The sequence below is a fragment of the Balearica regulorum genome, chromosome 2, assembly GCF_011004875.1.
Source record: "Balearica regulorum gibbericeps isolate bBalReg1 chromosome 2, bBalReg1.pri, whole genome shotgun sequence".
Classification (NCBI taxonomy): domain Eukaryota; kingdom Metazoa; phylum Chordata; class Aves; order Gruiformes; family Gruidae; genus Balearica; species Balearica regulorum.
The window spans coordinates 93635186-93657784 of NC_046185.1; the positions used below are offsets into that span (position 1 = coordinate 93635186).

General features: G+C 36.6%; 1 protein-coding gene across 2 annotated transcripts in view; it reads left to right on the forward strand.

The window, feature by feature from the left end:
• EXOC2 (exocyst complex component 2) overlaps positions 1-22599 on the forward strand; it is a 135272-nt gene that overhangs the window by 78210 nt on the left and 34463 nt on the right. For both annotated transcript variants that reach the window (XM_075744935.1, XM_075744933.1), the window contains exons 16-23: positions 1626-1747; positions 5448-5509; positions 8344-8424; positions 9374-9433; positions 10302-10363; positions 11279-11345; positions 13378-13494; positions 16308-16449. In XM_075744935.1, coding sequence (XP_075601050.1) covers positions 1626-1747; positions 5448-5509; positions 8344-8424; positions 9374-9433; positions 10302-10363; positions 11279-11345; positions 13378-13494; positions 16308-16449 — 713 coding nt within the window. The remainder of the gene's footprint in view (positions 1-1625; positions 1748-5447; positions 5510-8343; positions 8425-9373; positions 9434-10301; positions 10364-11278; positions 11346-13377; positions 13495-16307; positions 16450-22599) is intronic.

Consider the following 22599-nt stretch of genomic DNA (forward strand, 5'->3'; position numbering starts at 1 on the left):
CATACTTTGACAATTTAATAAATTCTTGTGACTCTCACCAACAATGAAGGTGGGCTCTTCTCATGAAGTCTATACATTGCATAAAAACCTTATTTGTTGCAAACCTACCTAATCGCTAAAGTCTTACTTTTATAGTTCCTAACAAAGTCATTATGAAGCACATGATAGAATTTTACTCTTTTCAGTCATCTCACAAATGATTTTTTGAGCAAAATACATTTTCTAATTGTATTTAAGAATGCTAAAACTTACATAATTAGATAACAAGGAGTTGGTGTTTATATGTATCATACAGCTTAAAGTGGGGTGGTTGCACGGTCTTTCTCTTGTACCCCATTCTGTCATTGCCCAGTATGAATTGGTCCCAGAGGATAAATTAGAGCTCTGTGATAAAGTGAAGCTGTTGTTGGCAAGACTTTTGCCTTTTTGTAAGGATAGAAAGGTGCGTATTTGTTAGGGTGAGTTATATCAGAAAAGATGGGTTTAGGGATGCGACAGCTGCATGCTTCCTTAGAATCAACTCTAAGTACAGGACTTCTGCGCAGTCTAAAGTCCCTTAAACTTCTCACAGATGGGTATTTACATCCGTTGTTTCCTGGATGGTTGAAATAGTGCAGATTTAGGTAATCTGCTAATTCAGTAACTGTGCTAAGGAGATAGCAGTCTGGTTAATGATGGCATTTTTATGGTTTATGCTTGACACCAGGGGTAAGGAACCAGAGCCTACAGATTCCAATTGGAAATGTTCCACTAATTACTCCAACTTGCTTGTGCCTTCCTACTGTTCTTTGGTATTTTCTAGTACCTTTGCTTTGCTTGGTATTGGCAGTAGCGCTAACAGCAATGACTGCATTTGAATTGCCCTTGCTTAAATATCCAAGAGTTGGATAAAAGCAGTAAACCTCACCTTGTGACCCAGACTGTGTCTGAGCACAACTGCAGCCTTTTAGTTAAAAGCCAAAATACTATTCCATGTAAGCAGCTGCTGTGTTGCTATATCTAAAGGGAAACATGGAAATGAATGTTTCCATCCTCAGCTATAGTAGCTGGTGATTTGTGCCTGGTCAGAGCTGGGAGCAAACCTGAATGAATTCACTCTTCGCTCCACAGGTGATGCAGCAGCTGTATTTGGCTCCTTAAATGTGTGTACTCTTGGCAATCTGATGCACAGCCACATCAATTTATAGTAGCTTGGTGGCTGTTACTGTTGTAATGTGGGTAAACAATATCTCAGAAACTACATTGTGGACCTAGGATTTGATCTAGTCATTGACATAAAAACAGCAAAAAAGCTATTTCTGCTCCAAAAGGATTATTCTTGGACCATAAGACAAGAGATGGGTGCAGAAAGGCAGGCGGGGTAGTGCAAGAGGATAGTGGGAAAAGTTGGCATGTTGCTGTGATACTATTGTAATGTTACAGAAAAATAATTATTTGCTTAATTCAGAAGCTTGCAAACACAGATTTAATCTTCTCTCAATGGGGTAATCAGTTTTCAAAGACTCAGTGTGGATGGAGCTACTGTATTCACATATACTGAAAACATCTAAAAAATTCAATGAAGTTATATAAGCTTATAAAACCCTGCAGTTTTACACTTAAGTCTAACTTTATTTGCTTTGCAGGCTTAGTTCTGAGTCTCTTACTGCACTCGAGATACCCAATGATATGCTTCAGATTATTCAGGATCTTATTTTGGACCTCCGTGTACGTTGCATTATAGTGACCTTACAACACACAGCTGAAGGTAATAAAAGGCTGCAGGTCTCTTTGCTTACTAACGTTATTTCTTTTGCCTCTGATTAGACCAAACCATGCTCTGGAAGATAACCATGTTTGTTACAGGTACTGTAATGGCAGTGGACTCCTCTGAGTTCTGTAATATCTCAGAAGAGTTCCTGAAGTATTTCACTTTTCTGATAGAAATGTGTGTTGTGAGTCTTTTCTTTCCTTATTCTCATGAATACAGTAGATAAGAGTTGTTTCCTTTGGGTTGAGACACTTTTACAATGCAAATGATTTATCTCATGATGCAGCTTTTCCATAGTGGAAAGACTGTTTATTTTCTTTTTTGAGTTATTCTATAAAGTGAAGAATTAAATAAGCAATGTGTCCCCCTCCCCCCCCCAAGAAAAAAAATCCACAGCTCTTTATGAAGTATTTTAGTTGTGTGTGTTTCAAGGCCTTTTACTAACATCATAATCCCCAGGCTTCCTACTGTGTACACAGCTTTTGCCATAAATGTCTGGATTGTCAAGGCCAGTAGCACATTCTTTAAATCTAATGTGACTCTATGTGCATCAGAGGCCATTCATTTTACCGTCTCTTATTCAACTCTGAAACTTGAATGTCAATGAAGTAAACCTTCAAGAAATAAATGTTTCTTTTAAAATTAGGGCAGATTCATCTACTAATTTGGTTAGCATGGTCTTTTCCCAAAAGACTAATTGCCTTCAATGTTAAAAAAATTAGGACTTTTTAATCGTACAATTTAATCAGGTTTTAATCTTTAACATATGATTCATTGTTATTTTGTAGGCTGACATGAAGCTAAGTGTTTTACTCAAGCCTTAAGTATGCTTAGTGCAGGTGACTATATTAAGCAAATTTTTAAACCTTTTGGTGACAACAAATCATAAGGCCTCTATAGTTAATTTGATATAATGTTGATATGAATTTTACTCTTGGCTCTTAATTCTTCTATTAAATCCCATTTCAGCATTAACATTATTTTTCTGCATTAATATCAAGCTAGTTGGCGATACAACTACATAGGTTGTCTTGTCTCTTTAAAACTTTATAGGGAAAGTATTACCACTATTTCAGATTTCACTTAAAGTATGGAGAAGTCTCTTTTGCTTTTCTTCACTTAGCACAACTGAGATTTTTTTTTTTTAATGGTAGGTGAAAATTTATTTATTTATTTATTTATTTTAAATTGTGACATGAGGCTGTCCTGTTGGACTGACTGCCCTCTGTCTAGGAATTCAGTGATTCCACGGATTTCCGGACTGTTTCAAAGGAAGGAAGTATCTAGCTCCAAACCATTTTGCTGACAATCCTTAGCTTATCAAATCTCTGTGAGCTATTGTTGTTCTCTGTTGAGCTGTCCACCTAGCTTCTCCAGTGCAGTCCAGAGAGCTCTGGTACGTGATTAATGATGAAGCTCTCGACCAAAAAGTCTTCTGTCTTACTAGTTTTGCCTACTTGTTGCATCATAACAATAGCCCAGTTCTTTGTTCAGAGCCAGTGCTTCTGCTTCTTAGTCCTGATTGCTGGCCACATACCTTCTGTGGTGGAAAAACTCTTGTGGTAGTCTGTACCTTAGATTTTTATTAAAGCAGATTTACTAGTCTATGTGTGAATGATTTTCCATTTAGTCTGAATATCTTTATTCATACTTTTCTTTCTTGAATCAAAAGAGATCAGTTTCCTTAAGATGCTGGTATGTTACATTGAGTGGAGAATAGATATCTCTTTTATCTAGCCTGTAACAGCAGCCACCTTTGACTGCTTCTTCTGTCCCCTGTCAGTGAAGCAGTTCTGTGTATTGGCTGTAGTATCAACTAGTATCAACCAGGAGAAGAGAAAAGATGTCTGCCTGTATGATGACTCTGATTCCATATTGTTGCACTGTGTGCCTTATGGGACACCTTTTTTTTTTTTTTTTTTTTTTTGGCATTGTTCTTTACCAGCTAAATCAAAATTGCATATGTTGAATGTGCAGAACTGTGCCAGTTTTTCTGGACAGGACCAGGTTAATTTGGCCCTTGGAGAAACTGTTATTTTTAGGGAACCAGTGAAAGAACAGTTAATGGATATTCTCATGGAGCCATGTAAATGGATCTCACGTGTAGTTATATCTGTAATATATGGCTCCTCCTGGACTTGAATCTCACCTCTATAATCTCTCAGAAATATGAGCTGCATAGACTGCCGATACAAAGTTCAGTCTCATCTCTTGTTGTGTGTTGTAGGTTGGTAAAGGTATTCAGATTAGTTAAAATTTTTAATAGAGCACTCTACCATTAGCTATTTAAATAGGACAAATCTGCCCACACACAGAGTTTTCTTGTTGTTTTATGATAAACACCGTGTACTCATGCTGGCCCTGAGAAGCAATCTGTGTTCTTTCCCTCTCGTATGTGATCACTGGTCATAAAGGTCATGAAAGCCAAATTATGTGAATGCTAGTCTAGACTGGGGGTTTACATGAATGTATTTGACTGGAATTTGGTGAGCAGTCAAATATGAAAAACAAATTTCTTTCTTTTGTATTTGTATTAGCTCAGAACAGAATGCAAAAGTGAACAGCCACAAAAAATGTGTAAAGGCTGACCAGTGCAACCTAAAGAATATCAGTTGAATTAAGTTTACTAAACAGAGTAATTATTCTGCACAATCCCTTAATACTTTTTATCCTCGCAAAGCCTATACTTCCATGATGTAGGATTGCAGGATATGACACCATAACCAAGCTTCTTAATTTAGCTAATTAAAGCACCAAGATAGTGAAGATACCTTTCAGCATGCATTAATTATCTTCTTTTCTTGGGTTTTGAGGAGAGATGGTAATTCACTGAAATCTTTGCTCACTTAAAAGGGAGTTTCATGATGTACAGATCAGGAATTTGTGTGTGAAAACCTGTATGTCAAAGCCCCCGCAAACTGCACACAGTTCATCTTTGTTCTGTTTATAAGTTGATTAAGCCCAGAAAATAGTGATGATGCAAAATGAACGCATCCATAGAGGAATTTTGTTTACAGTGCATGAGCTTTGGATTCACATCCTGACTTAGCTCCTGTTAGCTTCAGTAAGCCTGTAGAAGTTGGCATCTTTTGGGTAGCGGAAGAGTGCTTTTTGCGTGTGCCTTCATCTATTTTTGAAGAAAGTCTAGCACCACAGATCCTCAACCCTGAGTGGGGACACTGAGTCTCTTTTATAGTTATTAAATATTAATTATATGCTGTCCTTTCTGCTTTGCTAAAATGCTAAGCAATTGTTTTTTCATTTTTAATTAAGAGCTGGAGTATAATAGACTAGAGACTTGGGTTCTTAAATGCAGTATTTTATGTTGTGATTAAAAATTTACAAAATAAAAACAAACCCAAAGCCTTCACAATATTCCATTAATTTCAAGCTTTCCAGTAAAAGATGTGCTTCATGCAGCTCTTGCCATGTATCACAGATATGCTTCTCTATGTGGTGTCACCAGCATACCATGTACAAGTTCCATTCTTAGTCATTTGAGAATGCTGAAAGCTTTGAAGCTTTTAGTGCTATTTGCTTGTATGCTTAGTCATTGCAGTCCCAATGTCTGTGGTTTGTCTTTTCAAGTTCAAGGAGTTTTTAATAATGAAAATGAATACCTCCTTTCCTCCCTCTCTCCCTCCCTCCACACACAGACACACACGCACTCCCCCCCCGCCTTTGCTTTGTCTTACAGATGTAAAGAGGTTAGCTGAAAAGGAAGACTGGGTTGTTGACAATGAAGGTTTGACATCGTTGGTGGGTATACTTGTGTGTCTTGTAGACACTTTCTTTGGATTTTTTTTTTTTTTTGCAAGTGTAATGAAAGTGGTTTCCTATTCTCCAAAAATTGATTTATTTTAGACTTTCTCTATATGTGTGTGCATACATAGTTGTCTATAGGGTTGTGGGTTTTTTTAAATATGAAAATATAGGAAGATAAAAAAATACCTTTTTTTTTTTTGTTCAGATGGTTACTTATTTACAGTATTCTTAACAGATCCCATCACCAAACACAAAGGTGTTTCTTCTGTTTTTCCTTTTCCAAAATTTTTATTTGTACTTCTTAAACGGCTTTGTCTGAAGTAACTTTAAATGATAATGGTGCTACTAGACAGCAACATTTTTGAAGTTGCAAAAAAAAATGCAAAGTTAGTAATACAATAAAGTAACTTATTAAGTGTGCTTGGATAATCAGAGAAAGTTATTCTGATATTTTATAAGGGGTAGTACTGATTAAAAAATAAAAACCAAAACCCAAACAAACACCAGAAATAAAAGCTTTGCAGATTTGTGCCATGTGTTGACAGACAAAAATAAGTAAGATCAAAATAGGCATCGCAACTTTTCTACCTTAAGTAGGGTTATTTAAATGCATCAGTATAATTACTGCTGACCTCTGGTATGATTTTGCTGAGATAAACAATAACTTTCATTGTTAAGCATCTTATTTTAGGGATGGTTTACTGAAATATAAAATTATTTTTGAGGTCACAACAAGTTCAGTTCACATCAAAATGCTTCATAACTTAGTAGGCACACTACCATGGAATTGGTCTGTAGCTAAATAAATAGGTCACTTATATGTTATAATGAGAAATTGAACTGAAAAACAACTAATATAGGAGGTTGCCTACACACAAACAACAAATGACTTGAAACCAAATTCAGATAAATTAGTGAGATGCTTTCTGGAAATAAACAGTAATGAGTAATGCCTAAAACATAGCAAGCACGTTGTAGGTGTGACTTAAAAACAATCTGCGAAAGCAGAAAGGGCCTGTGGGAGGGAGAGTTGCTTTGTGTGTATTATCTAAGAGAATGCTCCACAGACCTTTTTTTCAGTTTTTCTTATTTGCTTCTATAAATACGTGTTTGAAGTTGAGTAGGAGGGCATTAAGCAATCACAATATACACATTGTAGGAAGGAGAGTTGTTGGGCAATTGTAGTCTTATAACCAGATTTACAGCTTCTGGTCTTGGTTTCAGTTGCCGCTGACTTGGGCAAGTCCCCTAACTTTTTCTGTTTTTTCACTTCTATTCATCTGTAAAATGGAGGGAGGAGGAAGGATCTTCCACAAAAGCTTCTGTTCCTTTATGCTTTTGCTGTGTCCTAACCCATCTTTGTTTAAAAATGCTTAAATCTTTCTTTGTGTTTCTTTTTCTTTAATTTAGAAAACACCCATGAATTTCTTGTGTACAGCACTTCCCTAGATGATACCTTTTGAGGCCATGGTTGAGATGTGCCAAATTTTAATGGTGGCAGTTGTCTATCTTCTGTCATAGCAAAGTTACTGATCTACTAGAGTAGAGTTCATTGTGGTAATACCACAGAAAAATTGTAACAAAAATTAACCAGTATAAACAAGGGCCAGACAGTCTCTTTGGGGAGTTTTAGGTTTAAAATGGAAACTGTATTTTAAGTTTGTGGGGTTGATAACCCCTTTAGCATTATATTCCAGGTAAAAGATACAGAAAGATGCAAAACGACTTTCCTCAGTTCAATAATATCCAAAGAATAATGTATCTGAACAGCTTTCTTATCCTGAGGTGTGATGTTTTATTATGTGGAAACAAAAACACAAGACCAGCACTGTACTGCTGTTCTTTTTCTTTTAAGTCAGTGCAAAAATAATAAATACAGATTGTCTTAGTGACTTTTTTCATGATTTTCTGGTTGCCATGCAGGCATCACTTTCATGATCCACCTCCATCCCAGCATTTACAGAATTAAAAGTTACTCCTAAGCCGAAAGTTGGTGACGTGCCATAAACTAACTGCTGGATGAAAAGCAGGTTTATATGGCTTAGAAGCCTTTTTGTCCACCTCTTTGACCCAAATCCAATAGGATAATGTGCCTCTTTTCTAGAGCAGTGACACCTCTCTGCTTCATGTGTCCCTGTAGAACAGCTTCCTGCCTGATATGAGCAGGCAGCCTCATTAAAAAGAAAAGGTGTGACTTAACAAGGAAGAGAGAAAGACAAGGAAAAACTGACTAATGACCCTGATGCTTTGAACTCATTTGCACTTTCAGAGTGTAATTGATACATGCATCAAGACATTCATACTTCAGGTTTGGAAACCTGAAGGTAAAAAAATAAAAGCCCTCCAAACCAGTGGGTTTTCTTCTTCCATGTGAAAGCAATTTCAATCCGTTTTTCTTAGAAACCTTTTGCTGAAATAAAATGTGGAAATACCAGATATCCCAGGTGAAATTCTATCTCAACTTAGATCAAAGGCAGAGGAGGGAGGGTGTCACAGGCATCTATAATGTAATTGTCAATATATGCTACCACAAACAAGCTATAAAAATCTTTCATGACACTTTTAGAGGAGGTTGTTTAGTGTAGAAGTCTCTCATTGAGATTAAAAAAAAGTATGTTGATCTATGGTAATAATTCTGTAGATAAGTACAAAAGTACATCACTACAAAAGGGTCTTCTGGTCATATATGCATCATGACCTTCCCACCCCCCCTTATTTGGGATAATTTGGAAATGAAGATCTTACCATACGGCATGGAAGTTTTTATATATTTGTGTAGTACATGTTTGACATGCTTATGTAAAGCTAACAAGTCATTTGCCTTTCAGCCATCCCAGTTTGAACAGTGCATTATCCATTCATTGCAATCTCTTAAGACTGTGCTGGACTGCAAACCTGGCGAGGCCAGCGTAAGTTTTGTTTGATTTATGTTTTTAATTTCGTTCTTTTTATGTAAATTACTAATAGGTTTCAGAACAAGAACTTTTAGGGGTATAACTTTCCTCTTCATTTTTTTCCATGTACACCTTTTCATTGCTGCTAGCTTTTAGAATTCTGTTTGTGTTTCCTTTGTCAAGGGACAGATTGGACCTATATTTAAATCTTTAAAGCTGTACTTTTGGAAAAAATGCTACAAATGTAATTTTCAGATAGAAATAGATATGACTTTATTTACATGAAAAAAAAGGAGGGGGGCAGCATTCCTAGGAGTTACTCTTCCCTTACTGTTGCATCCAATCTACTTGCAGAACTTGAATTCAGCTTTTTACTTCGTTAAACTTTATTCTAAATCAGGAGTGCTGATTGTCCCTATCCACTTAGTGCCTTGAGGCTCTGATTGATTGTGATACTGATGTTTTCTTTCAGGTTTCAGTGATCTAAGGAAGCTTAACATTTCCAAAGTCCCTTGGGCCCCTCTGTATGGGTATTGCTTCTCTCTCCTCCCTTATTTTAATTTTTATGGCTAGCTTGTCTAGTTTTTTAATGAAGATTATTCAGAAGAATCTGCAGTGCATGGTGAATCCTTCTTGTTAGGGTGCAAAGATCTTTGAATGTCCTGGGAGCTTTTGCTGCAGTTCCCTTAGCCAACAGTTATATGTATCACACATACTAGGTACTAGGACTTCTTTCCTTTAGCGTGTTATCTCCTCATGCTTGTCAAACTGTTTCCTGGGACTTGTATTCTCTCTCCCCATTTTTAGCATGGGGAAAAGTGGAATTTGATCCAGGAGAAAACACTATGTCCCAGCAGCCGTTCCTAGAATTGTGTCATCTCTTTAGGGATAGGTTACTCTGGCTTTCCTTGAGGATAAGGACATGTGAAGCTGTTCTGCTAAATTAATATGCTTGCATCTTCAGGTTTTCCAGCAGCAGAAAACACAGGAGGATGTCTGCCAGCTAAGCATTGGGATCATGCAGGTAACTCGAGCACTTTTAAGTGTGAAATTGTGAACACAAGTCATCAACAAAAATGTGTGCTTTGTACCCTGCCCACCTCCCAAAAGGTAGCTTAAGCTGATGACTTTCTTATTCCTCTGAAACACTCTGGGATGCTGAGAAATGTTTGACTTTAAAACTATGTAGAACTTACTCGCTGAATCTGATGATATCAAATCCTCAGGGGGTAAGTGACATATTCAAGTATTTTCCTGGTTCTGACTGTTCAAGATTTTACTGATGATTGAGAGACACTTGCTGAGCTGTCGTCATCTAACATCGATATACTGCAGTAAAAGGAGCAATGCTGATTTTCATCAGCTGAAGATCTTGCTTTTAATTTTTGTATCAGAAAGCAATATTCTTTGTAATACAATCTGGTATTTTTCTAAATATATTTGAAATTAGATAATAGCATACGTTAGGCTTTTGAGCCATTTTTACAGTCTTCTCAAATAAGAAATCATGAGCCAAAGCAAAAAATGGATTTTAGTGATGCTTCTACAATGTTTACTTGGGACCAACTGTTCAGACTGAACACTTGAAAACTATTAAAAATGCCTTCTTTGCAAATTAGCAGATTATCACTGCATAATTATAGCTATGCATGATGAAAATCACTTAGCAGAATTACTTGTGTTTTACTACAAGTAAACTGTGATGCGTATAAAATTGAAAACATGCATTCAAAAGGTGTAGCTAAAATGTTACTGTATTTATGTAAAGTTTAAGACAAAGATTGTCATAATGATTGTTCTACTTCTATTAACTGTAGTAAAAGTGAATTTAAGTAAAAGTGAATTTAAGTGAATGAATAAAAACTTCCATAACTTGCTTTATTATTTCTTAGGTCTTTATAGACTGTTTGGAACAACTGAGCACCAAACCTGATGGTGACATAGATACAGCACAGTAAGTAAAATAAATAGGGCCTAGGTGTTGTATTCTGAAATTGTGGGTGCAAGTCTCAAATTTCAGTCGTGGTGTGGTTTTATCCTCTCTGGTATTTCACATTTCTTGTGAATACTTTTGCCTCTGGTTAGTGATGCTTTCGACATAAGAGCAGATGCTTTTTATGCCAAACAATTGAGTGACATCATGTAATAAACATTGCACAAGATAATGAATATGGTATTACTTATACCATTTTTACTCAGTGATGGGAGTTGTGTGCTGTAGAAGCAGGTATGTTGTTTTTGACATGACCTTACATGGAATGACTTGTCCTTGTCAATAAGTAACATCTAGTCATGGAGAAACAGCCCCTGCCTTCCTTTTCTTCCCTTCTGTTTTGACTGGTTCCATTTGTATTTCTGCTAAATTCTTGTAAGTTTGTTCAACAACTGTGTGTGAGCTGCTTATTTTAGAGACCAGAACAAGTCAGAATAGCCTGAGTTTCCAAGAGTACCAATCACTACTTTGTGAAAAGCCAGAGACTTGGTAAATATTGGTACCTGCAACATGCATTAGAAAAAGGCAAATTAACTGTGTTCCTAATGCCACTCTTTTCTTTTTCTTTTTCTTTTCTTTTTTTTTTTTTTTCCTTTTTTGAATGACTCTGTTGGCTGGATAGGCGTAAAAATGTAATGGAATCTCTGGCAAACCAGAGAAATTGTAGAAAATCAAAATGCTTTAAGAAGGAAAGGTCTGTAGCTCGAATAGTACTGTCTGTCCACAAAGCTCCTGCAGGCTCAGATTTTCTTTGCTATCTAGTGTGAGGGGCTTGAAACAAGATTCCAATCTTCTGTTCCCACTGTTCATTTGAATCCACTATGTATCAGATAATCAAAAGCACTATACTACTCACTTTTTAAACAATATTCCTAGTCTTTCAGTTGATGTTTCATCTCCAGATTTGTTTGGAAGCATTCATGAAGACTCAAGTCTTTCTTCAGTAAGTTTGGCTTCTATATCTAAAAGCTGATGTGAAACTTAGTATTTCTCAAGGTTATAGGAATGTGGTCTTTTTTTAAGTGTCTCAGGTTTTTTTTTTCCTTTTTTAGAGAGCAATTCTGTATTCTAGAGACATTTTCTAGATACATATGCATATAAGCATAAGAAAATACAAGGATATAAGGCTTGAATATAAGGCTCTTTTTAAAAGCACTGTTTGTTTATGATTTCTTAGTATATCATCTTAAGGTAACTAATGAAGACATTTTTGAAACCAGGTCCTCCTCAGAAACTAAAATGGCACCATTGAAATCAGTGAAAATAGCACTGGTGTTGAGACGGCTGAGAATTTGATTTTTAATTTATCACCTTGTTTTAAATTATGAGAATTGGTCTGATTATTAGTTACTTCTTAAAATCTGTGTGAAGACACAGATATTCAGTAATGTTATTTTTAAAAAAAAATTAATTTACTGAGAGTAATTAATTTGTTTGGCTTGTTTGCATTTGGGTTTTAGGGATTTGGAAAAGAGTTTTTTAATATTCTTGACACTTTGACTTTGGTTAATGTACTTTCTTCTAGTCCGGTGTCTGATGAAAAAATGTAGCTGTTTCCTGCAAGAAACATAGTGAGAACCTCTTGTGAAGTTAATATTCCTTAGTACAGGTTTTCACTGTTGTCAGAAGCCTAGCTTTGCCTCATTTACAAGAGCAATAAGCATTCCTGCTGCAATAAAGAATCACAGATTGCCAAGTGAGGCCAAGTTTCTGAATTTGCAGACTATAATAATTAGTTCTTTATATCATTTTATTCTTGCAACACATAGATTTTGATATTAATTGTTGACAAAGTATCTTCTTGTGGCTGTGACTTCCTCCCATATGTCATAGGTATGAATGTTTAAATAAAAAAGAAATCAACAATTTTAGACAATGTTTGGTTTCCATGGTATCATATTAATTTTTTTCTAAATCACAGAACACTTTATCTTCTCTTTACTGATTGAGTAACGAGAACAGAGAAAGTGAGTGACCAGAGTAAGATTTGTCACTGTATTTTTAAAATTCTCATTTTTTGAATAGTCTGATTATAATTTAAAGTAGTAGGCAACTGCACATCTCAATACTAGTCATCATATTACTGGAATACAAAACTGTCAGGAGTTCTTCTGGGTTTGAAAACCAACACCATTTTTAATGAGATCTGTACTATTACGATTACTTCATTGAGAAATAATTTTTTTTTCAAAACATTTGCTGGTACTGATTTTGAACTTCCATCTGAGATAGAAAAATGTTTTCCCACTGGGAGAAGGAGAGGGAAAGAGGAAAGGCCAAATCTGTTTAAATAGTAGTTCCATCTTGTTTGGCTTTTTTGTCTCTTTGCAAACTACACCTTGTTGCACTAAGGTCAGGGAAAGGCAATTCTGGTATCTCAACTCCAGAATGTATTTGACCTTCTTGTAATTAAACGTATCGTTGAAGAACAGAGAGGAGTTTTAACCACCTGGAGGTTTTTTTTTTCAAATTAACTGCTGAAATTATATATGTACTGCTGAACCTTCTAGTGTTTTAGGATGGGTGAGTGCTTTAGTTCAGTACCTGTTTTGCTTCCCTTGTTTTAGCCAGCTTCATATGAATGTGAAGATGATCTTAATTTAATTCTATGATGGTCGTAATTCTTAGCATATTTCTTGAAACAAAGTAAAAGCCAGAAACAGCTTCCTGGAAGGCTGTCCAAACCTAATTTTTGTAAAGAAGTCTTAACCACGGTTCTGTATTAGTCACAGCTATTCCAGTCAATGCTCCAGATCCTATAAAGGAAAACATACATGTTCAATCATCATACCTGATATTCACTCAGTTCTTGGTGGTTTATTGACAAAAAAATATTTGTCAACTCCACTTTATTTATCAGCATGTTTATCACACACAGAGCGTCAATAAAATACTATAGATTTACAGTATTGACCATGCTGATACTTCTTTTTTCTAACTATTATACTCTTTCTTCTCTTAAAATAAATTTTTAGGAACAGAGGCTTTTAATTGCACTCAGTAACTGCCGTTATCTGGAACGTCATACCTTCCTAAATATAGCTGAACATTTTGAGAAGCATGGCTTTCAAGGTGTTGAAAAAATAACACAAGTAAGTGAGAGCACTGGAATGAAGTATCATTGCTTGAAGGAAACAGCTTTTATCTGTTTTACTTACTGTGGAAATTAAATGCAAATGTTCAGATGGCCAAAAGGACTCTTGGCTGAGCCTTCTACAAATGAGTGGGACTCCAAGCATCAGTTGAACACAACAACAACAATGATATGGTTGTATGTGTTCCTACAAGGCTTAAGTAGCTGGTAGAGAAAATGTGACCTCTTATTCAGGACTTCTATGTTCAATGCCAAAGCTTATCAGATTTCTTAGTAAAGCTGTTTAATGTCACCGTGTTTTCTTAATGCAGAGAATAAAAGATCGCTATCTCAGAAATATACTTGATAAATTATTTCATCTGGCAATCTGCATTACTGATAGCTGTTGTTCATAAACTAGTTCAGGTTTTTTTGTTGTGTTATGTTTGGTTTGGGTTTGTTGTTTTTTTGGGGTTTTTTTGTTGTTGTTTTTTTTTTTTTTTTTCAAAGAACGAAAATGTCAAAGTGGGCGGCAGTAGCTGTCTCATTTTCCTGCCTTTTTGTAAAGATTAATCATTTTTTATGAGAAATGTTGTGACTTAATCCTTAGGACCATAAAGCTAGTTTATTTCCAGAAACATTTGTTGGTTGGAAGTAAAATGTTATCTTTTCCAGTACAGCATACAATATTTCACTCGAACTGATGTTTCTACTATGTAGTACATCCTTAGTCCCATTCTGCCTGAAAGTTGTTTGAATTTCTGTGGCTGAAGTGATTCTGAATAGCATTAAAATGGGGTTGATATGGTTTGTATGGTTAGTACACTATACAAAATTACTCTGGATATTGCTGATCTTTGCTACTGAGACAACTGAGAGTTGAGCTATGTGCAGGTAGTGTTGTCTATATAAGCAAATAACGCATCTGTTATGTGTGTAGTCAATGCTCTGTCTTGTACAGTCGTATCAAAGTATTGCCATTAAAAGTCTGGTAGGTTTATAAATGACAAAATTCAAATGGTGAAGTCTCAGATTAATTTCAAATCTGTGTTAACCCTTTGAAAGCACTGACTGGTGTAGTGCTGCATGTATGGGACACGTCAATCAGTAATGCTGGCTGGAAGGATTGGGATAATTAGAGGGCAATTTTTGAACCTTTCATTAATTTTAAGAGAGACTAGAAGCTCACAGAGGTTTAGAGGGATTGGTTGATTATATCAGTTTTTCTGTCACCTAAACTTCTGTAAGTGTCTTAGTTTATTTAATTATTTATTAGAGAAAAAAATTTACAATAAAGAATTGACAAAATTTTAGAAAAATAGGATCTGTTTTTATCTGAGAAGACTGAAGCGAAACTGTACTTTTAAATTCTGTTAGCTTTATACATTGAATTTTAAAGTGAATTTTGTAGTGTATATTGGTAAAAACTGGTTGATTTTTTTTTTTTTTAAAGTTGCCTTTGTTAGGGAAGTCATTATTATCTAGTATTTTGAAAATAGAGAAATCATAAAATGGTAACCAAGAAAATTTCCTTATGTTCTACATGTTTGTTATTTCCATATTTTTCTTAGTGTGCCAAATACAGAGTTACATAAAATGGCCAAACTTTACACTCTGCTTTAGCACATGCCATCTCGGCACATACTTAAGGTACTCACCAGTAATTATATTTAATTTCCTACATAATTCTTTTAAGTGCTTCTCTGTGGAGATTCTTTAAGTCAACTTTTTATCATCAGTTTAGTCAATTAACAAGTGGGGGGAAAAAAAATATGTATCCCATAACGTTCACCCTAGCTTATCGATTAAGCTTCTGAATACAATTGTTTCCAGAGTTCTGATACTTAGGTAAGGCAGAGGGATTACTCAAATTGGCTTCAATACAAAAATTGAAGACTGTAGTTACAGGGAAGTTCACAGCAGAAAGATAACAATGAGAGAATTGTATATTTTTATGAGCATTTACCCCACTTCAGAGTCAGGAAAATGAGTATACACAATGGACATTGTTGAGGACTTACATTCCATTTCATTCCTCTATCTTGGGCTCAAAATAACATTCAAATGATTTGTTCATTCTTTCTTGTAATCTATTCACCAGCTGATACAAGGTTACCCACCACTGTCTTATTTGTGCATTGAGCTTGAAACAAGTTGAAGAGGACTTGCATGAAAGAAAAAACCTGTACTGAATGTGCAGACGATCTTTTGTAATGAACGACTGGAGAAGTGGAAGGTGGAATTACTTACTTGGAAAACACTCTATTAAGGACCAGTGAAGCAGTCGTTTCACAGATTCTTTGAATGGGTGCATGTTTGCAGGGACTTCCCACTGGAACTTGTACTTTATTTTTCCCACTAGCTCAAACCTGAATAGGAATGGTCTAAGGATAGTTATTATACAAAAATCTTCATGTTTAAGGGTCAAAATTATTATGGGCATATTTTAAAGTATTGACAAAATTCAGTTGTTTACTTGGTGCAGATTAAGACCTCCTGACATGCAGGAAAAAAAAATTAAATCATGCCATTGGATAATTACGGAGTGATCTGTCTGCTTTGGCATTCCTTGGACTTTTCCCAAAAATGTCTGTGGCTGAGCACAATAAGAAAAAGAAAAAAAAGATACTGGGTGGGATGGATAGATAATATGGAAGTTCTTAGTTTTTATATATGTAATTATGAACTGAAATGTGTAAGTAATTGCTACTCTTTACCGAACATTAAAGACGATGTGAGGTAAATTTTTTTGGGTACGTGATTTAATTCTTGTAATTAATGACTATTTATTATGTTCTTTCTCTTTTTATTTTTTTGTTTTGTTTTTTTTAGGTTAGTATGGAATCCTTGAAAGAGCTGGATCAAAGACTGTTTGAAATGTACATTGAATTCAAGGCAGATCCGATAGTTGGGTCATTAGAACCTGGCATTTACGCAGGATATTTTGATTGGAAAGATTGTCTTGTTCCAGCAGGTAAATATCTGCTTATCAAACTCTGAAATTATTTTAACAGTGATTGATAGGAGCTAAAATATACTGTACAATTAAAAACTTTTTTCTGATCTGTGTTTTTAACTTTTGACATGTTCTTATTATAAGTTCTTTCTCACAGATTTTACTTAATTCCTAAATCATTTTTCAAATACCCCCAAATGATTAAAGCAGCTTTTATCATTGATAATCTCTTTAATACTTGTTTTTTGTGATTATTTTGCTTCATTGCTTATATATAATAGAGAGAATTATAAAAGACATCTTTGCTATTTTCTTATGAAATTCATTGAGATTGTTTGGGATTTTTTCCAGAGAATCTGGCTACTTTTGTAATAGATGTAATTACAGTTCTGAAAAGGTAAAATTGTGAGAAAATGCATACTATAACAGTAGTTCAGCAAAGAATGTTAAACCCTTGAAGAAGGGCAGGTATAAGGTATTTAGAATGACTGAGATGTTAGTCATTATTTAGGTGCTTTAAGAGCCTCTGTTTTAAGGAAGTATGATATAAATGAGTCTTTTTTTAAGTGGTGAATAGTGTGCACATCTTAATGTTTAGGTCCTTTTGAACTAGGTCCTAATTTGTCGTGTCTAAAACTAATACATCTAAATCACTTATATGAATGCCTGGTTAATATCAAGTAGAAATTGGTTGCAGTAACTTAGTAAGTGGCATTTTGAAGGTGATTGTGTATTAATTTTTGGTAAAACAATGATTGACGTGACAATTTGTACTTTCTCACTTTGATTGTTTCGTAGAGTTGTATATGGCAAACTAGTAGAAATTTTGGGGTACTTTAAAATTTGATAGGGAGGTAATTACAAGAAGCAGACTTGTAATCTGTGAATCGAGAGCTGCAGTGCTTGCTCACTGGGTCTTAAAAACGCAAAGATCTTAGGGCTTATTACTTTAGAAAAAAAGTCTCTCCTCTCTTTTGTTACTACTTTTGTGTTCAGAATGTATCCTCTAATACCATTTATAGCAGAAATAACTTAGATTTTAATCTTGCACGTTCAGATTTATATCTGAATAATACATAACTTGTCATCATGTTTGAAGTATGTTTTTGCTTGGCATGTTTGTATTCCCATCAGCTAACAAAGAGAAAGAAATTGTTGTCAGCTTTTTATGTGCTCATCTCTTGATCTAGTGTGTTGGGATCTACTTAGTAGACTCTCATTGCCCTTAGGATTATTTTGTAGTATTTTTTTGTTTAAACAGAATATTGAATTTCTATTAGATGTGTGCCTTAGTGTGCTTGTTGTCCAATTTATTGTTGGTTTTATGTACCTTGTCTGCAACTGTTTGGCAAAAATCAAAGTGAAGATGGTGAACATTAGAGACTGTTCTTCAGGGTTACGTATCATAGTGTTGGCCAAGCGGTGCCAATTTGAAGTAGTAAAAAAGTTGTTTGGGTTTTGTTGTTGTTCTTTTTTTTAATCCCCAAGCTAGACATGTTAAGAAAGGACATACAGTCACTTATTCCATGCTTCTCCACCTTGATGAACTATCTTTCTGATGAGTAAATTCTGTCAAATGTACCCTATTGACTATTGGTATAAAACAGTAACTTTGTGTACCTTCCGTTTTTCTGCTTATAGCAATGGTTAGTTGACCCTGAAAATATTTGGTGCTCTGAAGATAAAATTAGTAAGTGACTGGGAAAGCCTCCCTCTTGGAGTAGGTAGATAAACTTCATTATTGAAAAGGACTGGAAAAAAAAAACCAAAATAAAACACCTCTTCGTGGGACATATGAGAATCTGTTTCCAGTATTCAATTAAAAAAAAAAAAAAATCACCCAGCAGGCATATAATCGCTTTATTTTTTTCCAGTAAACTAGTATTTGCAAACAACATTAAATCGTAGAATCGTAGAATGGTTTGGGTTGGAAGGGACCTCAAAGATCATCTAGTTCTAAACCCCCTGCCGTGGGCAGGGTCACCCTCCACTAGACCAGGTTGCCCAAAGCCCCATCAAACCTGGCCTTGAACACTTCCAGGGAGGGGACATTCACAGCTTCTCTGGGCAACCTGTTCCAGTGCCTCACCACCCTCACAGTGAAAAATTTCTTCCTCGTATCCAATTTAAATATACCCTCCTTCAGCTTAAGCCCATTCCCCCTTGTCCTATCACTACACTCCCTGATAAACAGTCCCTCTCCAGCTTTCTTGTAGGCCCTCTTCAGCTACTGGAAGGCTGATATAAGGTCTTTCTGGAGCCTTCTCTTCTACAGGTTGAGCAATCCCAACTGTCTCAGCCTGTCCTCATAGGAGAGGTGCTCCAACCCTCTGATGAGCTTCGTGGCCTCTGGACTCTCTCCCACAGCTCCATGTCTCTCTTGTACTGGGGCCCCTAGAGCTGGATGCAGTACTCCAGGTGGGGTCTCACAAGAGCGGAGTAGAGGGGCAGGATCACCTCCCTCGACCTGCTTCTTTTGATGCAGCCCAGAATGAGATTGGCTTTCTGGGCTACAAGCACACATTGCTGGTTCATGTTGAGCTTCTCATCAACCAACACCCCCAAGTCCTTTTCCTCAGGGCTTCTCTCAATCCATTTTCTGCCTGGCCTATATTTGTGCTTGGGAATGCTCTGACCCATGTGCAGGACCTTGCTCTTGGCCTTGTTGAACCATGCAATTCGCATGCACCCACCTTTCCAGTCTGTCCAGGTCCCTCTGGATGGCATCCCTTCCCTCCAGTGTGTTGACCACACCACACAGCTTGGTGTCGTTGGCAAACTTGCTGAGGGTGCACTCGATCCCACTATCCGTGTCACCGACAAAGGTGTTAAGCAGTGCCGGTCCCAGTACCGACCCCTGAGGAACACCATTTGTCACTGGTCTCAACTTGGACATTGAGCCGTTGACCACAACTCTGAGTGCGACCATCCACCCAATTGCTAGTCCACCAAGTGGTCCATCCGTCAAATCCATGTCTCCGCAATTTAGAGACAAGGATGTCATGTGGGACAGTATCAAATGCTTTGCACAAGTCCAGGTAGATGACATCAGTTACTCTTCCTTTGTCCACCAACGCTGTAACCCCATCATAGAAGGCCACCAAACTTGTCAGGCACGATTTGCCCCTCATGAAGCCATGTTGGTTGTCACCAGTCGCCTCCTTATTTTCCATGTGCCTGAGCCTAGTTTCGAGGAGGAATCTGCTCCATAATCTTGCCAGGCATGGAGGTGAGACTGACCGGCCTGTATTCCCTGGGTCTTCCTTTTTACCCTTCTTAAAAATGGGGGTTATGTTTCCCCTTTTCCAGTCAGTGGGAACTTCACCGGACTGCTATGGCTTCTCAAATATGATGGAGAGTGGCCTGGCCACTTCATCTGCCAGTTCCCTCGGGACCTGTGGACTTGTGAACCTTCAGGTTCCTTAGATGGTCTTGAACCTGATCTTCTCCTACAGTGGTTGGTTCTTCATTCTCCCAAACCCTGCCTTTGCCTTCTGTGACCCGGGCAGTGTGGCTCAAGCACTTGCCAGTGAAGATTGAGGCAAAGAAGTCATTGAGTACCTCAGCCTTCTCCTTATCCTGAGTAACCGGGTCTCCTGTTTGCTTCTGGAGAGGGCCCACGTTTTCCCTACTCTTCCTTTTATCACTTTTGTGATGCTGTACAACAAGATTATATTTGAAAAAATACACTCTTCTGTAATCTAAAAGATGCCATTAGTACTGCAATAGACATACTATCTTTTCATTTTCATCTTGGAAAAATCGAAACCAAACAAAGTTCTACTTTACAGTTCATCTCCAAGTACAGCATGAAAATTACCTACTTTATTAAACTAAAATAGCATATAGATGACTGGGAGCAGGTCACGCTGAGTCCAACACACAGTTCACTCAAAGATTTATTAAAGATAGACACAATGATTTGTTGAGGGAAAAAAAATTACTTGTATAGTAGAGCAGATATTAATTTCTATCAGTAGTCTTTATGACTGCAAAATTTAAAAACTTGATTTGAGTCATTTGTCTGGTTCAGATCTTGACTTTTGTAGCCTTAATTTTAAAGAAGAAAAAAAGTTGATGGTGTTGGCAAGGTAAAATATTTAGGCCTTCAGTTGTGTTCCTGAGTGGCACTATCACTGACGAGTAGTTTTACATAATTAATGTTACTTAGTGTTCCTTAGTGGATACAACTATGCCCGATTGCCAAGATGTAATAATTTGGCCTGAAGTTTGGGGTTTTTTTATGTATATACAGTGTTTCTGCATTAGCTTTGAAACAGTGCTAGTGATAGTAAAAAGGCATTTTTGACAAGAACAGTTCTTTTTTTGAAAGAAAAGAAGAGAGGAAAGACATCGATTTGCCCATATTTAAAAGATAAGGTAAAAGGCAAATAACTTTCCTGATGCAGTCTGCAACTTTCATGCATTCCATCCAGTGATTGAAAATTTGACCAGAGTGGAGGCATGTTGATGCCACTGATATGTCTTTTGCAAAGAGCATTTTGGAAAAATGTGAGTACGGAAATACTCGGGAATCAGTTAGAAATAATATTGAGAGTTTTTTGATGATGAATTTCCCGTGTTGCTAGTCCAGCCCAGAGCTTCAAGACTGCAACTCTTGAGCTATTGTACTGGTCAAGCAATAGCAAGTATTCCTTTCTTGATGCTCCCCCTGCTGTTACGGAGCAGAATGAAGAAGCTGGAAGGCTGAACAAAATGCAGAGAACGCCTGATCTGGACTATTGGGAAGATAGTGCTTTTGGGTAGATGGAATTGTTCATGGGGAGGATACCAACGCTGATGATAGGAAATAAGGTACTGCAAGGGAGGGAGCAGACTGGAACAGGAAGCTTGTGATGAAGACTGGTATCAAGCAAGGAGTGAAGGTGGAACAAAGGGGATGAGCAAGGTAGAAACGTATATTAAGGTGGGATTTAGAAATGGAATTACCACAGAAATGGATTGAAAGAAATTATACAAACAGGAGGCAGACTTGAATTGCAAATAAAAGGGCAGAGAGGTCTGATGCTCACTAGATCAGTGAGTTTACCAGAAGCTGCAGTGTAATTGAAGAAATCCCCTCAGTCTCGCACTTTTGTCCTCTAGGGATGACAGCCTTTTAATGTTACTGATCACTGTCTTTGCACAGCTGGCAGAAGTTATGTATATATTACTATATACTTACAGTAACGCTACAGGCGATGCTACATGCTATATATATAGGCAGTACCACTGAGAAACACAACAATGGCCTAAATGTTTTGCCTCACCAATGCCATCAACATTGTTTATTTTTTAGAATCAAGGCTACAAAAGTCAAGGTCTACAACATCAGCCAAATGACTCAAATCCATATAAATCTACTGTACAGAAGTTACATGTATGTATTGCCAGTTCTGTTGTTGAGCTGTATAGACCAATGCAGTAGGAGAATTTTCTCATTTCTATTCTGGTTTTTTGTTAGCTTTCTTTTCAATGTCAGTAAAAATTATGTACAGAAAAAAAATACACAAAGACAAGTATAATTCAATCTTTAAATAATAACATTTTTACCCACATGGGTGCACTTGACTTGCTTCATGCAATGGAGGCTGCTTTGGAGATAAAACTGTTTTGTAATCAGTGGAGCCATTAGAGGCAAAAATCTATCCTCAGCTGTTACAGATTTTGAGAAATGAGTGAAGCATACTCTGGGAGGGGAAGAGGAGTGGAGGCAGGGTTCTGTCCCTGCCTCTGCAGGGTTTTCTATGTCGTATTAATAACTCCAGCATTGTTATCTTTATCTTTAAAACGCCTTCTTTGACTCCTGTCAATTTGAACACTCTTGTTTAATTTGACTACATCAAGTCTTGTAGTATGTAGAATATTCAGAAAAATCTTATCCAAAAACCTTGACAATCTATTTATCATTGGCAACCTTGGGGTCATCTGTCTGTAAGTGCTGGCAACAATACTTCCTTGCATCATATAATTTGTGGGGAAATAGAGAGGAAAGTAGAAGAACTGTAATAAATGAACAGTTCTGAAGAATAAATTGGGATGAAATTAAGAAGCCTGTCTTTTGAGCAAGCTTTGAAAAATACATAATGCTAAAGTTGTGTACCATGTTTCTGTCAGTGTGGAGAAAGCATATGCTTTGCTCTCTTAGGCAATTGTTCTGTAATTATC